The sequence below is a fragment of the Lutjanus erythropterus genome, chromosome 7 (genome assembly GCF_056507025.1).
Source record: "Lutjanus erythropterus isolate fLutEry1 chromosome 7, fLutEry1.hap2, whole genome shotgun sequence".
In the NCBI taxonomy this organism is placed as follows: Eukaryota; Metazoa; Chordata; class Actinopteri; order Lutjaniformes; family Lutjanidae; genus Lutjanus; species Lutjanus erythropterus.
In genome coordinates, this window is record NC_139323.1 from 6,966,677 (window position 1) to 6,990,435 (window position 23,759).

Below are 23,759 nucleotides of genomic sequence, written 5' to 3' on the forward strand. Positions count from 1 at the left end.
GCCTACAGCGTCAGCTACATCTCTGAGCAGAGGCGTGTCTAACAAGCAACAATGGATATGCGTCACTGCTGACATGTAAAACCTGAAAAGTGGGTTTTACGTCTGTTCGGTATGTGAATCAAGGCTGTGTGCCTCGTCACATTTTCATCATGCTCTGATGTGGTTACTTCGTTGGTTTCTATTGACTTCTCTCACTCAGTGAAAGCAGGTGTGTGAACCTAACAAACACAGCCTTCCTGCTTCTGGTCATTTTCTAGTTCTTTAGATTATTTAACCTTATTTTTTATTATATATTTATTTAGGTTTATAGTTTTATATTGTAAGGACTAACCAGCAGACTTTTTACACGAGGATTAATAGGATTTTTTGATTCTACGACAGCACACCTTAGAGAGAGCACAGCGTTTGAACCTCCAGTCTATGCAAGCAGAAGTATTTTTTCCTTTCAGCGATGAACTTCAGGTAAGTTATTCAGGTTCAGATACTGATTAGATAAGTACTACACATGTAGAGCTACAGGAAATTTGACATTCTTTTCTCTGACTTATGAACAGTCATGATGTGCTGCTCATCTGAAACACAACAACATCACTGTTAGCTGTTAATGTCTCTGACAAAGCTGAATGAAAACTGAGGTGATATGTAGTCATGTACATGGTAACATTAATTTGGCTCAGTGTGAGCCTTCCTTGTCTCCTGTTTCCTGAACACATCATCTGTTATGGTCGAAACTAGGGCTGCAGCTAATGATTATTTTGATACTTGATGAATCAGATTAATCATCGATCAATCGATAAATAGTTGTTTGTTTTAACATGTCAGAAAATAATATAAAATGTCAGTGTTTCCCAAAGCTCAAAATGATTCTTCAAATGTCTTGTTTTACTCACATTTCAGAAGCTGAAATCAGAGAATTTTGCTCAAACTGATCACTCAAACTGGTTCATCTATTAAGTAAATAGCTGGCGATTAATGTAATAATCAATTAATAATCAATTACTTGTTGCAGCTCTTGTCACTACCCTAATTCTGAGAGTGCTGCCAAACTTTAGTAGTATAAAAATAATATACTGTGATTATTAAGAATTTGAAATGGACCTAGAATTGAGAATAAAAAGGGTAACATGTCCGAATAAATAAGGTTATTATAACACTTTGAAATACCTGCACCCTGGAATATCCACAGTCAGTCATTTACTTGAAGTCATCCCTTTGGTAACCCCAATTAATAGTCCCAGCCAAGGAGGGAATTTGGTTTTTTTTTGTCAAATGTCGGTGCATTATGTGTTTGTTAAGAACGTTTTAATACCAATAAGTCTGTTTTGACTAGAGTAGATTTTTAATAAGCTACATTATGATACTCAACTAGTACTATTAAGGCAAATACAGAGTAGCCTAAATCAGTGTTTCTTCAACTTTTTTTTATTTCCGAGGGAACCACTTTTAAAAGATGACGACCATAGCCATAGTCACAATAGGCCTTATCAATAAATCTTTGGAAGAGTTAAATCTGGTGTAAATGAAGGTTCCTGATCATTTTTACTGCCATTTCTGCATCACTTTTTATTATCTTACTGAAAACAGTAAATGAAATAAATGCATTTAGGCAGAGTTAACAGGACATTTCATTGTTTATATTTCCAGTCATCAGGAAAACAATACAGGACATTATAGCCTACCTCATGAATGAGACAAAATAAGTGCATTTAGGTCTTTCAGTCTGAATGTTTTGTGTATTGCAGAGATAAATTTGGGATTTTGAGAATTTATTTCATAGTCTTTTAATTATCTGGGGACCCAAACAAAATCTTCTGTGACCCACCAGTGGGTCATGACCCAGTCTGTGGTAATGACTGGCTGAAGTGATGCTGCTGTGGTTCAGCCACGATGACCTGCTTGACTCATATTAGTTTGCTAACTTTCCACCACAAGGCAAATAATCACTGCACCACATAACCAATATAAGTGTTAGAACACTCTTCAGGACAGCCAGTGTCAGAATGTAACTGAGTACATTTACTCAAATGCACTTAAGTACATTTTTGAGGTACTTTACTTGAGTTTTTCCTTTTTTATGCCACTTTATATTTCTACTCTTCTCTTTTTTCACTCCATTACATTTATCAGAGAGTCGATGAAGATTTTTGCACATGAAACATTTGAAAAGGGTATAAAATCTTATTTTTTATATTTTGAAAAAATTCTAGCAGTTTATACAAGTATGGCCGAAATGATTAATTGATTATCAATTAGTCGAGTGAAGGTGGGTTGACTGGCAACTTCTGATCAGTCAAGTCATTTTTCATGTAAAACATTTCATGGTTTCAGCTTCTAAATTTGGTGCTTTTGCTTTTAATCATTTCAATAAATTGAAAGTATTTATTAATAATTTTGAGGTTTGGAATTTTGGTTAGACAAAACAAACACTGTGAGGGTTTCACTTTGGGCCCAAGTTAATAGATATTTTTATTGCAGCCATATTGATACGAAGTAGTCGGATAAACACAGGTCTTACCAACGGTACCGATAGATAGCAGAGCCTTTCCACTGAGCCAGCACACACAATAGTGGCACCCTAACTCTCTTCAATCTAAATGGAACAGAACCTTAATGATATAATCGGTATCACCTGTGTTTACACCAATATTGCTGTGAAAAAGGTCTATTTTGACAGGATTTCTCACTATTTTCAGAATTTTCTTCAAACCAAACAATCAATTGAAAAATAATAAGCGCATTAATCCATAATGAAAATAATCATTAGTTGCAGTCCTATACAAAATCGTTAAAATTAGCCCCACATGAACCAGGTACAACAGCAAAATCCTGCTTTCACATTTATCTGTGAGTAATAATAATGTCATGATATCATATATAAAAGTATAATAGTCACAAGAGATATGTTTCTGCATTAAGTACTTTAACTTTGAATACCTGAAGTACATTTCCTCATTATATTTAGATTGTAGTATTTTCAATGCAGGACTTTTCCTTGCAGCAGAGTAGTATTTGTACTTTATAGTTATTTAGAATACTTCCTCCACCACTGGCTATTGTGTCCTTAGGTTTGTTTGAATCAACACAGATAATTTGAGATAACTAATCACGCCTCTGCTTTACAAAGATATTCCACTTCTCCTTCTAGCAATGATCCTATCGCCCCTTTTTTGTTCATTTGTAAATGCAGTATTTCCTCTCTCTGAATGAATGAAAAGACATACACAAAAGTCTTGGGGGTGTAGTGTGTCATCATGAACACGTGGTGGCGGTGTTGTTTCAGCTCTGAGCTGAGGGCGCATGCTCTGTGCGATGTAAACATTTGGTAGGCCGCCGCCGTCTGTCTGAGCTCTGCAGACATTAGTGTGTACACGTATTATACGGCTGCATGGGCTGGACCCACCGAGGAGTCAATGGGAACTAGCTAACTTAACACTGGCTAGCTTTCAAGTGGGAATCTAGCCATGCTAACTTGGAAAATATAGCTAATGTGTTCGGGTGAAGTGTTGGAAAACCAGTCTTTTTCTCTCAGTAGTAGGACTATACTTTCGTGCATGGGAAGCAGACGACGTTTGCTGCGGGTGGTTAAAAACGCTTCAAGGTAAAGGATGTCCTTGTTTTTTTTCGGGCTCTGTCTAATTACTGGAATGAACACTAACTCATAAAACCACTGCTAATTATCACGGTATCTGCCCAAGTGAATTGTATGACATTACATTTGAAAACCGGACGGTGTTAAAGCTGAACTTTTGCATTCGGTTAATCGTAAATTTAGCCTTTAGCACAGCTTGTTAGTGTTGTTACTGAATGTTTAGTGTTGGAAAAACTAGTTAACTGGCTCACTAAGGACTCCAGCTATCGCCTGTAAAACAAAACATCATTGTCTTAAGATAAGATGGGATTGTTTTCTACACATTTAGTGTAGAATTAATGTATCTGACAATGTAAAGCTACTGCAGCCTCGTCGAGTTCGTCAACCTGAGAGCTTTCTGGAAGAAAGACACTCTGCATACTGTTGCATTTGATGCTAGATCTCCATTTCAGCTCACAACACAAACGAGCCATGATAGGAACAGGGACTTCTGCTGTGAATAATACATCGATGCTCTGTTGAAGTTACTGCCTGTAAAACAAAATGTGTTTGATATGTGATAGCACGATGTGTAGCTTAAGCGAAGGATATAAACTACTCGGCATTGTCCAAGAAAAACTGTAGAAGTGACTTGCAAGTTGCAGCAACAGCAACAACAACACAGCTGTGTGACCAAAGCTGTAGAGGAGGATGAACCCACCAAACTCTATCATATTTAATATAACTTCATATTGTCAGACATTATTACAGTAACATCAGGCTGATAGATGCGTATGAGGATAGGGATTTAAGAGTGGGAAGGAAAGGCGCAATGTAGGCCGGTGCTGCCCTGGAAGTGACTGGATACTGTATGCAGTAAACTGGGAGATTAGATGTGGGTTATTAATAGTTGGCAGACCAGCACCAACCACAGTTGAGTAATAGTCCTTTAAATGAATTTCATTAATCACTGTGAGGAATGGGACCTTCCTTGGAGTAGAAAAAAAATCACTGTTAAAGGGACAGTTCACGCACATACATGTTTTTCCTCTCATCTGTAGTACTGTTTATCCAGCTAGATTGTTTTGGCATGAGTTGCTTAATTTTGGAGATCGGCCATAAAGATGTATGCATTCTCCAGTATAATGGAAAAAGATGGTACTGGCCATGTGGTGCTCAAAGGGCCAAAAAAAAAAGGAAAACAACCAAACTACGCCAGCCAGTTGTTGAAAGCATGCATCTACTCATGGATCATGGATACTGGGCAGCCAAAGAGGATGCCATTAATGTTTGCATCCTGCATTGTCATGTGCGTGAGCCTTTTGTCCATGAGGAGATGCTTCTTTCTGCACTGTGATACAGCTGGTGGACAGCAAAGAGAAAATAGTTCCTGCGTGAAACTGCTCTTAAGAAGGTCTATGGATTATCTCAAGTAACAGGGTCATGATTTCTGGAAAGCGACATTTTTGTTGAGTTTTTCAAATGTATTTTTGGTGTTCTTTAGCACCACAAGCTGAGCCCATCTATTTGAGTTACATTTGAGAGAGGGAGGCATCTCAACGGCTGGTATCTCCAAAACTGTGCAACTTACAGCAAAACAATATGGGTCGATAAATAATATTGCAAGTGAAAGGATAAATGTGTATCAATTAATGCTGTATTTCACAGCATGTTGACCCAGTAAAGTAGGAAAATTAGATTTATTAATAATCAGGGGCAGACCAGCACCAACCACAACCGAGTAATGCTCCTTTAAATGAATTCCATTAATCACTGTGAGGAATGGGACCTTCTTGGGAGTAAAAAAGAATTGCTGTTAATTAAATTATTAATTCTGACCAAATGCAAGCACTCAAGGAAAGTACTAGTGCTTCTGAATGTGTTTAACTCATTGTTTGATTAAATGTACTCAGTTTCAGTACACATTCGCCTAAAAATACTCTCATCAGACTTGAAAGGTTTTGTTAAGATAAATTTCTGCTTTTAGAATTCAGCCACTCTGCTTACATTAGCAGGTTTGGTGACACTTAACTTGAGGGTAAAAAGAATTTCCTGAATGGTCATAGCAGGATGCTTCTGCACTGAACAACTCTTCTCTTTTTGTGTTAGTCACTAACCAATATCTGCAAGACCATAGGCTGCCATGTCAGAGGACACACTTGTCAGTACTTGTTGCAGTTACGACAGAAAGCTTCAAGATTTGCTGTGACCCTCAGCCTCTGTATAGACGCAGTGGAACATAAAGTACATTTTGGGACTGAGGAGGGAACCGAAGATTCGTATGTATTTCTTTTATGTTTTGTATGTGTTAATTAGTTGTATTATTTGGAATTATCATATGTATAAAAAGGAAGGAAGAACGGGTAAATAGAGAAGAAACAGCTGAGACTTTAACGGGTTCATCTAACGTCTTGAAAATTTGGAAAATGCTTAATTTGACTGGGGCTGCACAATGAGGCCTAATCGACATGTTGTTGAAACGGCACTATCCAAATTGCAGAAGCTTTTTAATGAAGGTAAAATGTGTGACAAAACAACATTATAACGAAGGACTGGTGTGCTGCAGAGATGTTCTGGCTCACAAATCTAGTTGTACAAATGTAAGAAAATATGTTTGTTTGGCACAGACCCCAACAAATATCACATATTTGTGATTTTATTCATTTTTTTTCAGTAAAGACTAAAGTTGTGATGCAAAACTGATCATGTCCGGTAATCATGAATCATATCGCAATACCTGTCAAAATCACATTGCAGTATGATTTTTTTAAACCATATTTTGCAGTTGTAATTTTAACTGATATGTACTCATACTCACGTAATGAGTGAAATGATCCCATCTTCAAAATTGTCATTCGTAGTAAGATAAGTCCTCTGTTGTTAGTCAGCATTAAATAATCATCATCAAAACGTATCAAAGTTAATATGAATAGCCGGCAAAATTAACATGTGAGTGTGACAATATACATCGATCACTGTGGGTATAATGAAATTTGCATAGTAACAGTTTCAAAGACGTTTTTGGTTTGGGTCCCTCGAGAGTGCTATTAAAAAGCTGTACAAACTGCTTTAAAAAGCTGTAGTGACATTTGTCAGACTAAGTGCAGGTGAAAGAAGTGAGTCTTTCATGTAATACCACATATGGGCAAATAGCAGCCTCTGGAAGACCATACACACAGTCTCTGATGTAGACAATGGAGATTACACTCACTTTTCACAGACTGTGTAGTAGTGGGTGTTTTAGATTAACCATAGCTGACACTCCCACAGAACAGACCATCCAAGACTGAGATTTATGTGTTGGCCTTATTGATCGAAACATTGAATTTCCCACTTTTTTCGCAGTGCAAGTTTTGCAGGCCAAGTGTAAAATATTAGCCGGTGGTTGGAGCTCTCATTATGCGGCTACATAACAAAGAATAGCCTTCAGCACGACTATTGAAATGCTGATTGTACACTGGGAAAATCTGAGCTTCCCTCTGTGTGTGAAGTGAAAGGCCTTTCTACCGCAGTGTGAGTGTGTTATTGTAAGTCAGGCAGGCTTGTGTTTTAATTCGCTCACACACACACACGCACAGCACATGGAAGGCATTTTCCCTAAAGATAGCCATGCTGTCTCCTGCTGGGCCTGACTATTTTGTTCATAACCACTGCCTGGAAACGGCATGTGATGAAAGATGAGTGAAAAAGAAAGGCAAGATTAATTAGTCTTATATTTCACAGAAGATTACAGCTGTATTGTAGTTTTGCATTTGTCCTGGCTTAAGAGTTAGTGACAGTCTTTTTGCCTGATCTGTTTTGCAGCACTGTGAGGTATCTGATGGGTGCTGTGCATTTTGAATTAGGAGAAAGGAAATGCTTCTCTGTTCTTCTTCTTTGGTCTTTCTCAGTTCCCCAATCGTCTTGAAGTTGTTTCGCTGAGGCTTTCTTCTTGCCTCACTGTGGGTTTCATTAGCTATGCGCGCTGCATCTCAGGGCCCCTTTTGAGTTCTTTGGCAAACAAAAGCAGAAACAATCTCTCTGTATCCAGGATTTATAGGGAAGCCTGGCTTCAGTTGGCTGGGCTTGCCAGCAGGAATGTCTTCTAAGGCCACCTGGACACTGGCATCTCTCAAAACATGGCCTTCCCCTGTCCTAACTGAACAGATTAAAGTTTAGGTCTGCCCATATTTTGCTCCCTGAATGTAGTATTCAGATCAACAGTATTTAGTCTGCTTAAAAAAAACTACATGAAGGCAGGGCATGTGGGGATTTGTTTTTTCAAGTCAAACAGACTAATAAGCATTAATTAGTTTCATCCTTAATCTTGGCTAATAAGAGCACACATAAACAAGGCAAGGTCCGGCCCTAAATTCACTTGATTCCACATGGTGTTTAGTCGTCATCTTTTCTCTCCCCAGTTAGTTCTGCATGGCAGCCCCTACACTGGCAGTCAGTCTTTGAAGAAGCCTCTCGCCCTTACACTCTTTTTGCTTTATAAAGAGAGAGCACAGACACAATGCAAGCCAGGCTCAGTGGTGCAGGAAAAGAGTTGGCTGGGGTGAAGAGAAACATTCATCCAAGATACAAATTGGGGAGAGCAGTTTTTCAGGATCATCATTTTCCGTTGATGTCCTGTATAAGAAACATTGCTGACTCTTTTCACGCAGTGTGTATAATTAATTATGATCTCCTTTTAAACATCTAACATTTGAGTCAATTGCGGTTATCTGTAATTGGATTAATGTGGCTGTGAGGAAGATTAGATGTCCTGTATTTATTGTGCTTTTGTTCTTGGGAATTAAGTTACAGTGTGTAATTCTGTTAATTCTTTTTTCATATAAACTGGATGTAATCATCAAGAGACTATTTGCTTTCATTTTTCTGCCGATTAAGTGGAAAATGTGCTAATCAACATCTGAGTCAGATTGCAGTGCACATGCCCTGGATAAGGATAAGGATATGTCTGTCACTGCTGTGGATCCTGGTATTTTTCTTAATGACAGTCTGAGTGGGTAAATACAACCTGCATTTTCAGACTCATTATTGTTGACTTAATGTTGGTGTGAGCAGTGTACTGGGTGTTGGGCTGTATGGGGAAAACACAAAAAAAGGTTTTCGTTTATTGATTTCTCTCAGTGATATGTGTGGGGAGTCAAACTGGGGCTGGATACGTTCGGCTTTCTTTCTTCTTTGTTGTTTAAAAATATACAGTAAACACGCACAGTACAATTACAGTGATCTGTGGTAAACAAGGATTGTTATTCTGCCACGTGCTCGCTGTGTCCTCGTCTTTATTTTGAATTCTTGGTATACTGAACAACGAAACAACATAGCAAGGCGTGTTTTTATTTTAATTTTCAGTTTATTCTGCAGACCTTTGTTGCTTGCATCATGTTTATGCTACAAGATGAGTGTTGCCCTCTATAGTTTATGAGTCATATGATCATCCATCCGTGGTCCTGTAATGCAGCCAGGCTGTAGTACTCACAGGATGAGGATCTGTTAGTTTAGCCGTAATGTCAGATTGTTGATCCAGGTCAGTAAATGTCCCCCACAGTGGCAGCTCAGGAACAGGGTGGTGTTATGAAAACAGTAAAAGTTTGGTGTACCAACTTCCTGTTTCTCTCCCTTTTAGAATAGACTTGGCACAGGTAAAGCTCTAATACTGTGTTTATCTAATATGTGTCACAACCACTGCCCTGTAGACTCACTGTAAATTCTTTAATTTAGAATTTCCTTGTTGCCTATTTATTCACACATTTCTCTGGAAAAATTAGGTGAATCGGAACCTATCCTTTAAAAAGTCACACAATAACACAAACTAGTTTTGTGGCTTTGGAGATGGTGGTATTTGGCTTACAGCTAAAGGGCCGTTTCCCGTTGGAAAAGGAAAAGATGGTCTGACAGCAAGGTAAAGCAGGGCCTTTTTTGGGTGACTAAAATACATTTTGCTGCTGACTCTGTGCACAACAGTAAAATGCTTAACTTCCTACACATTACTATGGCTGCCAAATTAGGGATGTGCTGACTGCCATATATTGTAGGTAATACTCTGACTATGGATAAGGAAGTACCTCATAAAACCCCACTTAAAAAAACCCAAACTACCCCTACAGTTTAATGACAAGAATATAAATATATGGGAAAATCCCATGTGCATTCCACTGAGCTTCATGGTAATGTAACCTATAATACAACTGTTCTCTGATATTTTTTCAGATCTACCTTTTGAGATTTTAGCCTGCTTTTGATTTCAGTCATTAGGCTTCAAAATACAATAGCCTTCTATTATTTCACAATGGTATTGTATTTAAAGACAGTCCATCTGTGTTGTGCGGTAATAGTAAAGTTAGCATTTCAGTCTGTGTGTACAGGAGGATAAAAAAAGCTTAGGTAACATATTTTCAGTCTGTAATGTAGCACATTCCTATCACCACATTTACCACAGTCTTTTCCTCCACCTCCTTTGTTTTACTCTCTTCTCCTTTATATCTTTTGCCTCTGTAGACCTGATACTCAGAGAAATGACTCATCATTTTATACAGAGTAAGATGCATGAAATGATTGGTTTCCTGCCTGGTAGCAGGATCCAGACTTCCCGCTGGAGTGAAGCTGAATGCTCATGCTGTGTTTTGTTCAGGTGTTAGGTGAATTTCAGCATGGTTTTTTTTTTTGTTGTGTTTTTTTTCCTTGCTGAGAGCAGAAGTCCACTTCCTGTTGTACGCTGGCTTCAGCAGGAGACTTCAATAAGTTGTAAGGCCTATCTTTTCTGTAGCACTTTGACCGTTCCCGACAGTATGACCAGTGTATGACTACAGAGCACCGTGTCATTAAATCGGTCGAAGGTTCAGGTAAGCGGCTCACCTTCATGATAGAACGCGTTACTGACATTTCAGTTGAATAGATTTTTCTTTTTGTGGTGTTCTCTTTATGAATACATACTGGATTTCCTCAGGGAGTGTGTTGACTGAAAGCCACTTCACAGCAGTTTGGATTATTTGGAATAGCAGGTAGGAGTGTATAGAAGATTATCTTCATTAAGTGTGTTACTTTGTCTTTGATTTGGCATTATTTAAAAACAAAAAATCCATTGAATTATTATCCATCAGGTACTCACATCCTCACTGTCTTTTTTTGTAGACTGGCTGTTGCTGTTGTTACTTGGTACTTGGTAGTCATGTTTGATGCTGTTGTCAGTGTACCACGGAAATGTAATGTAGAAGTTACAGTGTTTGTTAATTCTCAATGATAGGTTATCAGGGATAGATCCTAATGATTTTAAGTACTGACCCTATGGGCCACCAAGACCGTAAATTTGGGGGCCCAAATGTAAATTTATGTAAAAACAATACAGAAAAAAGGGCAATTTAACACAACTTAACCTGGTCTTCCTTCACAATAACACTTGAGTTGTCCACTGTTCCCTTGAATTGTGATGTGGTGTTTCTTGAAGGGAGTGCTTCCAGTGAAAAACAAGGAAACGTCATATTGTAGCCTCTTGAACAACTGCTTCCTTTCACTTCTAAATTTTCATTGCCATTTTGTTTTTCAGTTCAGTTCGCCCTTCATGTTTTTCTAGTTCCTCTGTAAGGATTGCCTCAGCAGTTTGAGTTTGAATTCTTCAGTAGTCTTGGCTCCCAACGTATCAGTAGCTAGCTGGCGAATCATTCACTGTTTTTCTGTAATGTTAAACTAAAAGGTGTAAAGTAGGGGTATAAGAGAATGCTGAAAATATTGAGTATTGCAATATTATGTTTTCTGATACTGTAATTATTCTTAAAATAGTGCATTGGGATATTTTGATGCATGCAAAGATTTGTTGCAGTGGTCAATTTTGTGTTGTGTTTAACACCACAACTGCTAAATAACGACGTTCTTATTTAGTGTTCCTGTTTTGATTGCATTAAAAAAGTTAACTTTTTAAACAAATGTTAAGCATATGATAGTATGTTTTTAATACTATGACAGTTTCCCTAAAATTATATTAAAAAAATAGCAATATATGACCTTGCATAGAGTATCACAATATATCGCAATATATTGAATCAGAACCTTTGTATTGTGATACGTATCGAATCACCAGATTCTTGCCGATACAAAACCCTAGTGCAAAGAACAGGGGGTGGCCAAAGTGTCACATTATCTGGCCACAGACCACAGAAACATGGTTATTGTTAAAAAAAAATGAGCAAGTCATTTAAAGTGTTGATTGTGGAATCAGAAATTGACAAATTGATTTGTCGATACTGAGTTTGAAAACTGAGCAGCTGTATTGATTTGGTCCATACTGACTGCTGGCTCTATGCTGCCAGTGCAGCTCTAACAAAACTGATAATGAAGCATTTAAAGGTGTCAGGATGTAATGATGTTCAGTAGCGGTAAGGTAAGAACTGTGGACCTTTTTATTTCATGGTTCTGGCAGGAATTAGATGCTCACAAAAATATCTCATTCATTGAAAACAATTTAAGCTTCAAGTAATTAAGAAGTTTAGAAATTGCGTGCCCTGTGTTACTAAGCTTAAAGAATAAGATTTATTGTGGACATGTTATTATTATCAATCAATACCAAATGTGTTTTTTCCTTCAAAGCATTTTTCACAGAAGCATATTGCATAATCTCTGGCAACATTACATAAAGACACAAAGGCCTACATATTAGACACATATACATGAATATAGATGATTGATTGATCGAATTTCTAATGACTGATTAATTGCACATCGATTAACATCCCTAGTTATTACTGAGTGAATTAAGAGGTATTTTTGATCTTCTGCAGGTGGCGACAGACAAGGTTGCTGGTAAGCTGAGTTCTACTCTCTCATGGGTGAAGAACTCGGTGTCCCACACGGTCAGTCAGATGGCTAGCCAGGTGGCCACGCCCACGTCCCTGCAGACCACCGCAACCTCCTCTTCCACGTCTCTGTCCTCGCCTGCACTCTCGCCATCCTCGCCGGCGCAGCTCAGCCCCGACGATGTGGAGCTGCTCGCCAAACTCGAAGAGCAGAACAGGTAAGCAGTCTTACGCGGGGATGGAGAACACGATCTGACTGATTGACAGACAATCATAAACACTAATTCTAACATACTACTCTTGTTTACCATTCTCTCATAACTTTCATTACTGGACTCAAGTATTTTGACATTTTTTTTAACATTTTTATTTAGATGTTCAAGTCAGTATTCAAACTTTGTTTAAGTTATTATTGTTTAGTCCTTGCCTTGTTTTCTTTACTCACCTGCACTGGTGTAGAATCTTTGTACTCAACCCCACCATCCCCCTCCTGTTCTACACACACAGACACAAGAGTGACGTCCAACAGGTTGTGACATGCCAGCTAACTAAGCGGAGAATACAAAGAGCTCTGAGATGGAAAGAAATTTCAGAGTCTCTAGTTTATTGGGTTCCAGAGGATTTTGGGGGTTTAGCTGTTTGGCAAAGAGCCTCAGCTTTTGTTCTCTGAGGGTTTGGCCGCTTTTTGTCATTTTGCGCTCCTCACATAAAGGCAAAGCCATGAGTCAGTTTTGATGTAATGTTGTGTGATGTCAGTTATTTGCTGGTTTGTCGTTTTATAGTGTTTGACCTGGCCTGTAGTTAACTGAATGCAGTGTGAGAGGGAAAACCCCAGTGTGTGTAAGCTCGAGCCTGACTGGTTTCAAGATGTTCCCTCTGTCTGTGTGTGTGTGTGTGTCAGGGTTGGATCACTACACTGTAGCCTCATTTCAGACCGTCTCATCCACTGGCTTAACAGTACCTAGGACAAGATATACAAAGGTTAAGATGTGGCAGAGTCTGTATATCCTTCAGCTTTATATAGAGAGAGACTGACAGAGAATGGATAAAATAATCACATCTCTAAAGTCCCTTTTACACTGGGCAAAAAACCCACTAACACCCACTAACATCTGGCTTTTCTCGTGGAAAAGTGTACAATCCGCATTCACTCCTGGGTCAGATGACTCTGCAGTAGACACAGGTATTTATTGTCTCCAGCTCTGATTGGCAATGATGTAAGCATGAAACCCACGAGGACATGCTATTTTCACCCCTTCTTGGCAGAGGCATGAAGGCTAGTTGCCTTGTGTGTTCCTTTGTCATCCACATGTGCTGCTTGGGTTGACTTGGTGCTGCACACAGGGCACAGATTGCAGCTGCTTTAAGGTGTGTATTTAGTGATGATTAGTGCTCATATTTAGTCAACCTCAATGTTATATAAACATTTTACTTCCTAAAAATTCTCCACAAAAAAGTCCTGCATTATTTTGTTGTCTAAAAACTTTTATTGTGACGCAGCAAAATCATGAAACGTTGTTTTTTTTATTGGCAGTAACTTAACACAGCTCCTCTACCTGATGGTACAAATGGCAACACAGGAGAGACTAAACTTCTAACCACAGAGATTCATTTACACAGCATTTCTCTCTGCCTTCCTGCATAGACACAAGTTCAATCTCAGCTTCCCAGCGCACCTCAGAAAAAAACAGAAACGGTACTTGTTATGGGAAAAGGGTCAATTACACCAAAACTAGCATTTAAGTGCTAGTTTTGGTGTACAAATGGCATAATGGGGGCAGGAATGGGCAGCAGCCTCCTTTTAGTTCTGAAGATGGCAATTTGTTATTCATTGTGGTTGTACATTTAGTTTTATGATTTGTGGTTACTTTTGATAAGAGCAAGGCTTTGTATTGGCAAGAATCTGGCGATACAGTATGCATCATGACACAGGGATTATGATTCAGTATGTTGCAATAATTTATGATACTGTAAGCAAGGTGATATATTGTTATTTTTTAAAAACTTTTTAAACTAATTTTAGAAAAAAAACTATCATAGAATTAAGAGCATGCCACCATGCATAATATGCATAAAATCTGAGTCAAAAAAGTTGCAGATTTTGTGTGCTTTTCTTTTTTAATCAGAACAGTGAAGATAGCTAACAACACTGTTATCCAGTGGTCAGGGGCCTAAATACAACACAAAATGAACCACTGCCATGAACCTTTGCATGTGTCATGATGTCAACATGGAGTGTTTTTGAGAATTGATACAGTAGCACAAAACAAAATATCAGAATACTCAAGTGTAATGATATTTTCGTATACCTCTTGTGCAGAGTGTGGTGAGTTGATACTTTAAAACTGTCTAGAAGTTTGGCTGCTTTCTTTCTTCTTTTTAACCCTGTATGGTGTAAATCCAGATGCACTGACATGTTGGTTGTATTCAAGCAGTACGTCTCTTGGCAACGACCACCCATGACAAAGTTAACAAACTAGTTTTACTCTAGTCCTCTGAGTACAGAGTTATCAGAATTGTGCCAAGTAAAACCAAGAACAAAGAAAAATAGTTGCCAACTATTTTGATAATCAATCGTTTCAGTCATTTTTCGAGCAAAAAGGTCAAACATTTGCGGGGATTTGCTGTTTTTCTTTGTCATTTATGATAGTAAAGGGGTATATAGGGTTTCTGACTGTTAGTTGGGCAAAAGAAACAATTTGAAGATCACTTTGGGCTTTGGCCTACTTGCAGCCCCGGTATGGTGTCAAGCCAGATGTACTTGAATGTTGGTTGTATTGATGTAATATGTCTGTCAGCCACTCATGACAGAGTGCTTTAGTTTTCCTCCAGGCCTCTGTTCCAATAAGTTCACTGAGTTATCTGAAGTGTGCTAAATAAAACTGAGAACAGGTCTAGGTTGGAGGTGTTTCCTGGTTTACCACACGCAAGGTGAGCGGATAAGTACGTAAACCTGCCTCTTAGAACATGATCCAGAATGTGTCGTAGTTCACTGGTAAAAAAAAAATCTACAGTATAGCATGCTGAGTTGTAGAGCCCTTAATTGTTTGCAGTTGTCATGTAACTCTACACTATCAGAATCAGCATTAATGGCCAAGTATGTGTACACACACTAGGAATTTGACTCTTTGCTCTCAACGTACTGTACAGTATTAGACATACAGATAAGCGCTAAGGCCACAAAACAGGACAAATAACATAACAGCATCGTCAATAATAGTATTTACACAAGTCAAGTGTTTAGTGCAAAGAAATATCTATATTTTACTGTACAAAGAGAAGACTACATCTGATTATTGGTCATGTGTAACAGTGGTAACAATCGCCCCACATTGAGCAGTAAAGGCCTTTTGTAAAGTAAGATGTATTCTTTGTGTTGTGCCTGAGATGTTCATTGTTCCCATCAGATTAAAGTACTGTTAGAGGATGACGCAACCCCTCCTTTATTGCCAACTTTGTGAATTCTTCCTCCGTTGTGACTCTCACCCATGGCTAGTGCACTCTGCGTCAACATGGAAACCGAGCATGCAGTTCAGAGTTCGGGATTGTGTCACAGTTAACTCTGGTGAAGAAGACAGCACAGCTCTGTTGAATGCAGAGGTCGATGACTCATGGGTACGCCCACAACGGCCACCGCTCCAGAATGCCAAGTGACACTTGTTGTGGTGCTTTCCCTCATTAGGGGAGATCAAAACTAACCAGGGAAATGTTTAATTTTCCCCCTGATGTCTTTTATGAAGCTCTGAGCACACTCCCATCTGGTGAACAGAAGTCATAAGAGTTGAGGGGCTCATAGTTCACCTGCCCTTTGACCCCTGCCTCCCCAACTCACAGCTGGGCCCCTTCAAAAGATCTGTCTCTGCCGTCATGCTTTGCTTCTCACCGGCAATGCAGCAACCCCCCTTAGCAACGTACAGATATCTATCAAGCAAGCAAATCTTATCATTCTGTTTACAAGACAGGTGCATCAACAAGAGGGAGGTCACTGGTATTCATGTGAATGATCCACTGCACTTGCTTACCAAGTGTTTGTGTGTTTGACGAGGCCCTTTGTACCCTACAGAGCAGATAAAAGGCACGAGCATTCGTTCAGGAGCGTCACACAGACGAGGAAGTCCCACGCTGACCTGCAGATTTACTGATCTATAATCTATAAATCAGACATGCCACCGCTCCAGAATTCCTAAAAACCAGAGATGTGAGGAGTACATCATGAGTTTATCTTGGTAAGACGTAGAGTACTTTAAACTTGTTCTCCTGCTTTAATGAACTGCAAATTAAGATCATGACACTGAAATCAGGTACACGCTTGAAGAATGTACCTCTGATTGTTTGACTTTTTGTCCTAGCTCAAAATTTTATACAAAATTCCCCTTTAATCACTGCAAATATTGCTTGACCAAAACCAATTTTCTGTAGTTTTTTGTATTTGGTATTTGTGAAGCTTCAGACTTGTGTTTGCCTACTGGTGAATTATTAGCAGAGGTCTTAATATGTTCAGGTTCATGTGTAGCTCAGCCTGCTACTGACAGTTTGTGACAGGTTAACTGAAATGGTGGAAAAACTGGCAATTCCTGACAATTCCTAGCAACAGCCTGTCCCTTTTATTCTCTTCTGAGCTCCACGTCAGAGCTCGAATACAAGCGAAGAAGCTCTGTCGCGGGCTGGTCTTTCTGGCCGTCCATTCCACTCCCTCCCACGCGACCCAAATTTGGCTGTAACCCTAGCCATTCTGGGAGCACCCTCAGTAACGTCACAGGCTCCAGTGGAGAGGCCCCGGCCTTTTTCCGAGATCAGGTGTCTGAGCCTTTGTGTGTCTGTCATGAGCTCCTCTGTGCCGCACAGGTCGCGAGGCACAGCTTCTTTTCCCTGCACGCTGATCCTTGATCAGGTCATTACCTCCAGTGACAAACTGATAAGAGTGATACAGGCCAAGATTAACCTGCTGGAAAGTAGTTCAAGCTTTTCCAGAAATGCACTTCAAGTGCTGACCATGGATAAAATATACATAAAGACTCTGGAAATATTTGACTGACCTCCAATGGATTCATTGCTGCTTTTGTGCCAGACCTGTGGTAGTTCTTTTCAGCCACTTGAAGCTGTTGCTAGAAGAATTTAAATGAGCTCCAACCCTCTTCTTTAAGTTTTTTCTACCCCTTTTGTATAGTCAATCAATGCTACCTTAAGAGTGTTGTTTTTAATGTCAGTATTAACCCCCTAGTTATTGTGAGAATTTGATTAAGGCAGGGGAATGAATGAATGTAAGGGGCTTACATTCATTGAGAATGTATCTGTATTCCTCCTGTTTCTAATCCAATTGTGACTGCTGATGAACAGACACTACATAACTGGACCAGCTGCTTCACAGTGATGGTGTCATTTATTCTGTCTGGAAAATTCTCGAATCAGGCGTTAGTTGTTTTTGTTTTCTTTTGAGAGGAGAGCTAATTGCTAATTGACTGCTAATGATCAGGTTGTGACAGTTACTGTGATGCAGTGGGTTATTTTACAGTCATAGAGCTGCAATACATTAGTGCAGAGTGGCTTTTTAAATAAGCTCCCCATTTTTAGCACTGCCCTAGAAATGTGGGCAGCTTTGATTTTAACACTGGATGTGTCTGTGTGCCTCAACCACAGCGTGCAAATGATCTGGCAGTGATTCTACATTTAGCAGAATTTGAAGACTCCTATTAGCACCCCTCCACTCCTCCAGTACATCCATGTATGTCTAGTGATGCCAATGTATGTTGTCACATTTTTGACATCTTTTTTTTTAAAATTTGGTGAAGATCTTCAGTGGGGTTGATGTCTTGAGATTAGTGAGGGGAAAGCAATGCCATCAGTACTTTTTGTGCATGTTATTAACCCCAGAATAAAAGAAACACTGTCACGCCTGGATATTTCCATTTAAATGTTTGTGTACAAGTTTTGCATTACTTGTCAGCTTATTGCAACCATAACTGTGACACTTTTAGTTCTTTGGCTCCTATTAAACCATTCAACTTGTTTTGTTAAAAAGGTGTCTTTTGGAAAGCTACTTTGCATTTAGGGCTGCTGTTTGCCACTAAACATATCACTACATTCTAAGTAGCAGGACTAGAACACTTTCTTTTTAAAAATATTATATCTATCAATTTGTTTTGCCAGGGGACAAAATTTGCATCAGCGACAGGCCACATGCTAGTTAAATATTCAAGTGGGCGCTAGATTTGCTTCACTCACCATCAGAAAACATGGAGTGACTGGTCACATTTGAACTCTCACTAGCCATTTAGCTGATGTATGAATAAAAAAAGTTAACTTTAAACCCTTTTTTTTATCATTAGGCCACATTGACTCTCTTTGTTGAGATGGCCTGGTATCGGAGCTGTCCAGGCTTGTCTGCCTGTTCTCGCATTGGTTGGATTTGACTTGACATTTCAAAGCACCAACAGGGACAACAGTACAGCAACATATTAATCAGTCAGTATCATGTAGATGGTTAAAAGACTACTGGAGCATACATCTGTTACTCAACCAAAAGCTAGGAAAACTTTTCTAAATTGCATTTGAACAAGACATTCAGATTAATATGATATTTTCTTTGTAGAGCTACAATGATTAATCAATTATTAAATTAATTGCCAACTATTTTGATAATTGATTTATAGATTTTTAAGAAGAAAAGTCAAAATTCTCTAAATCTGAAAAGTTACCACAGGGATAACTGGCTTGTGGCGGTCAAGCGTTCAGTAAACTGAATATTTTTGGGTTTGAGGATGTCACCTTGAGCTTTGGGAAAGATTAAACAACATTTTCCACAGTTTTCTGATATTTTATGGTCAAACAACTATTAAATCAGTTAATGGAGAAAAAAATAGACCAATGAATTGACTAGGAAAACAGTCAGTAGTTGCAGCCCTAGTGTTGCATCAGTTAAGAACATAAATTTGAATTAGGTTTTGATAAGTAATTGGAACAAACATTTCTTTGTCGTGGACTTAACCATGTGTGTACACAGTGTTAACAGTACATCCCACCTCTTGCCTTCACTGCAGGCTGCTGGAGACAGACAGCAAGTCGCTGCGCTCCATGAATGGCTCCAGGCGAAACAGTGGCTCCTCCCTGGTGTCCAGCTCCTCTGCCTCCTCCAACCTCTCCCACCTGGAGGAGGACTCGTGGATCCTGTGGGGACGAATCGTCAATGAGTGGGAGGAGGTGCGCAAGAAGAAGGAGAAGCAGCTTAAGGTGAGACGAGTGCACATGACTACCTGTAAAGTGACAGGCGAGTCTCGTGCAGACCTGCTTAAGAGCTTACTGACACACGACTGCATTAACGGCTTACTGAGGCACATTTGACCCATCCACTGAAGAAGAGGTTACAGCAATCATGGAGCTGTGATTTTATAAATGTATCTCTTGAGCATACATTTTTGTCTGAAAATTACCCATTTAACAAAGATAACACTGTTCCCAAGCACCCAAAGACGAAAACAGTGGCTCTTATGATTCATTTCTGGATGTAAATAGCTTTAGTTAAAATCTAGGTCACACGGTCTCTTGTGATATACTGGCGTTTTTCACCGGCATTTATATCAAGCTTTTGCCTGACTGTTACAATGGTCCTATCTGTTTGAATGTTTACTTGGTCCAGAAATTAAGTCTATGGCTATCTTTGTCCTTGGTAACCCTGTAGTGTTGTCATTGAACCTGTTATTTTAGTTCTTGACATTTGAAGCTAATTTTAGGGTGCTTGTTTCTACAGTTACTCACTGAGGTCTTGTAATAACCCAATCCTCGGTCACCCTCTGTCGCAGTTTGGTTTAATCTGCACATGTGCAGTGGAAATGTGTGTAAACACAACCACCAGGAAAATAGAAAACCCTGCTCAGTACTTTGTTGGATAAATGATAACAGGCACAAGTCATGGCAGCAACTCCACAAGGAACCACTGCTTGGTGCAACTGCAAAAGTTTAAAGTTGTAACTAGATCATCATGTCATCTGAACGCTCCTCAAACCTTTCCTTGATAATTCTTGCACTGTAACAGGGAGCATGCTTTTGGTCCATTCATTTTTCAGCTTGGAATTTCAGCCACAAAGCTCCAAAGTCAAAACTGCAAGCTCTCATAGACATAGTCACATTTAAAGGAGAAATCTGCAATATATTTACTGTAATAAATCATAAAGTGACCATGATGTGCCGTCAGGGTTCAAGGAAACATGTTAAGTTGAGATACTAGCTACACTTGACATTAATGCTGCAGCCACACTGTCCCCATTTAAATTTTCCAGACCAGACCAGATTTTGGATGCCAATTTCACATTAATCAGAGGACAAATTAGTGCAGAATTTTCACCGAATGAGTAAGTGTCTGTTTATGAGTCATAAGAAATCATTAATAAACTTGTAGAAGGTGTAGATGTTTATAACTGTTAAACTGAACAAAATATTAATGGAGTTTGGCAGGCAGCGAGACAGGCAGCCACCTAACTCATCATCCAGAGTGTGTTGTTTCAGAGCAGTGGGCTTTTGTTTTCAGATAATGGGCTTAACTTTACATTGACAGACAAGTGACAGTTATAAACAGCTGATCAACTTCAAGTCAAGGACTTGTCATCACTTGTAATTGTCAATTTATGTCAAGTTGTGCACATCCTGCAGTCCTGTGGTGCTCCTGCAGCCTGCTTGTCTCTGCAGTGTCTGGGAGGACAGGAGGAGAGAAACAATTTGCTTCAGCCATTGATCCTATATTAAAGAGGATTGTCAATCTATTTAATTTGTAGTCTATGGCTCCAACTTGCTATTTGGACTACAGTACTCATTTCCGCACATGCAATAGCTACATATTGGCCCACATGCAAAAGCAGGTGTGGATTAAGATTAGGTTTCTGCATGAAACTGTTGATGAACCCACACATGCAAATGGTATGGAACATCTTGTGCAGAGGCAGGGTTTCTGTTTTTTGCCACTTTGTTTGTAAATGGGGAAGTGTTGCGAAGGACCTGTGAACATGCATGGGTGTTACTATGTAATTTAACAGAAGTTATAATGACCAGACGGTTGCAGCTAGCCTGGGATATTAATCATAACTGCTGAGGCCTCCACAAATGTGATGTTTTCTTCCCCTTGGCTTGCACAGAAACCCAGTTTCTATTGCATGAAGGAAGGAACGTTGACTTTTCTGTCCTTGTCAGCAAAACCCCTGAACTGTTCATGTTATCTGTCATCAAGACCCACATCTGCTGAAATTTGTCAGTTAATTGATGAGTTGAGCAAAAGAAAATTAATCAGCAACTATTTCCATGATCAGTTGTTTCATTTTTTAAGCAAAAATGTTAAACATTTGTTGTTGCCACCATCTTAAATGTGAGAATTTGCTGCTGTTCTTTGTCATATTTCCAAAATTAAGACTCTTTTGGTAATATATTTTGTTTAGTTGATATCTGTTTAATCAATGTGCTGTTGGAATATCCACTGCATATCTAATAAGTTGTGTTAAGCACAAAACACTGAAATCATTGATGCTTTACATGATATCTGTGTTGGAGCTGTCACGGCGCATTAGTGTAATGCAGTGGTGAGCTTCAGAAAGCAGCTTTCGCTCTGAAACAGTTAAGATATCAGACAGTGCATTGTTCCAGCACAAAGCTTGGTTTGTCTTGTCTAACCTCTGAGAGGGGAGAGAGATCCCCTGCTGAAAGCCTGTGTGGGTGGACCTCTGCTCCAGATGCACCCTGCACTGACCAGATGCACACACACACACAGACACACACACACACACACACACAATCCCACCACAGCAGGAAAGACCAGTGTTCCCTGTCAGCACAGGAAATTGCTTAATCAAATTGTATCAGCAGTAATATATGGAAATGTTCAGAAGTGCTTTACTGACAAGATTGTATTTGGCAGTGGAAATCGTGTTATTATGAGATGCATACTGTGCTGAAGTGGGAACATAAATACTAGAGTACAGAGCACGCCCATGGCTGTATGTGTCTGTTCTCTTTCTCACAAGAAGCTGCTGTGTGTTTTTACACTCTCACACTGTTGTCCACACTCAAAAATGAACAGTCAGTTGTAAAAATGCATGTAAGATATCAAAGTTGAGAGTAGAGCTGCACAGTTAATCACAAAATTATCGAAATCGCAATATAGCCGGTCTCATTAAGCATCCACAAAATTTTGAGTTAAAATAAAGATCCATAACTATTAGAAAACCTAGTTCAAAAACAGCTCATTTTGCTGTTTAGACCGTTCTTAAGACTGCGTAGGCATGGCAGATCATGTTGTGATTGAAATCTCCCTCAGCAATACTGGTACTGAGGCTAAGCAATGTACTGCAAAATGTATTTTAGCCTCCTAAAAGTGGCCATCTAGAAAACTCAGTATCAGTTTAAATGTATGCTTTATTTAAAATATTTTCACAGCTTTACTTTGCTGTCAGAAAGCCCTTTCCAATGGGGAACTGAAGCAGCCACAATTTCTCTATGAATCCACCAGACCTCTTTGACAAAAACAGTAATTCTACCTCACAGAACACAGGCCTTGCTGGTCTACAGCTGCTTTGAGTGGTTAATATTACTTAGTGTTATTGTGCGACTTTGTGTTCTTAATACATTAGTTTGGATCTAAAGTAATGTTAATTGCTGCAATTTGAGCCATCAGTAGACCAACAACTCCTGTGTTCTGCCAGGTAAAATTACTGGAACATGTACAAATATATTAATATTTCAAATTGGGAATAAAATTAATTTCTAATACTTTTTAAATGCTTAGTATTTTGTACATAAGACCCTGGCTTGAAATTCCTCAATAAAGTTTTTAAAGTAAATCAATCAGTCAGTTTCACCAAGTTTCTGTTCTCTTTTTCCACAGGATCTTGTCAGGAAAGGGGTACCTCACCACTTTCGGGCGATAGTGTGGCAGCTGTTGTGCAACGCCCAGAACATGCCCATCAAGGACCAGTACTCGGAACTCCTGAAGATGACGTCACCCTGCGAGAAGCTGATTCGCAGAGACATCGCCCGCACATACCCCGAACACGAATTCTTCAAAGAGAAAGACAGTTTGGGCCAGGAGGTGCTTTTCAATGTCATGAAGGTAAGTCTCCGTTTGGGTTTGAGGAGCCTGACTGTGTGCAGATAAACTGATAGTTGTGTGTACAGGTAACAAAACAAGGGATTTGGCTCTAACAGTAGTTTGGGGATCGAAACAATAATTGGAGTGTGTACAGCTGCGACTCTTGCAGAAACTCACCCAGAGCTTATCACCGTTGGCTCCTCAGGCATATTCTCTGGTTGACCGCGAGGTTGGCTATTGTCAAGGAAGTGCATTCATTGTAGGACTGCTGCTCATGCAGGTAATAATCTCCTCTTCACCACACAAACACACTGACTCACCAGCTTCCAGCAAATAGTTTGACATGTTT

General features: G+C 39.3%; 1 protein-coding gene across 8 annotated transcripts in view; it reads left to right on the forward strand.

The window, feature by feature from the left end:
- Positions 1 to 242: 242 nt before the first annotated feature.
- Positions 243 to 23,759, forward strand: part of evi5b (ecotropic viral integration site 5b) — a 45,492-nt gene continuing 21,975 nt past the window's right edge. The window contains exons 1-5 of one of the 8 annotated variants that reach the window (XM_084722497.1): positions 243 to 462; positions 12,331 to 12,563; positions 19,383 to 19,572; positions 23,207 to 23,431; positions 23,616 to 23,690. In XM_084722497.1, coding sequence (XP_084578623.1) covers positions 421 to 462; positions 12,331 to 12,563; positions 19,383 to 19,572; positions 23,207 to 23,431; positions 23,616 to 23,690 — 765 coding nt within the window. In that variant the 5' untranslated portion in view covers positions 243 to 420. Of the gene's footprint in view, positions 463 to 3,340; positions 3,599 to 5,714; positions 5,848 to 10,541; positions 10,561 to 12,330; positions 12,564 to 16,434; positions 16,572 to 19,382; positions 19,573 to 23,206; positions 23,432 to 23,615; positions 23,691 to 23,759 lie in introns of those variants that run through there. The other 7 variants (XM_084722492.1, XM_084722499.1, XM_084722496.1 and 4 more) reach the window with 7 other exon arrangements.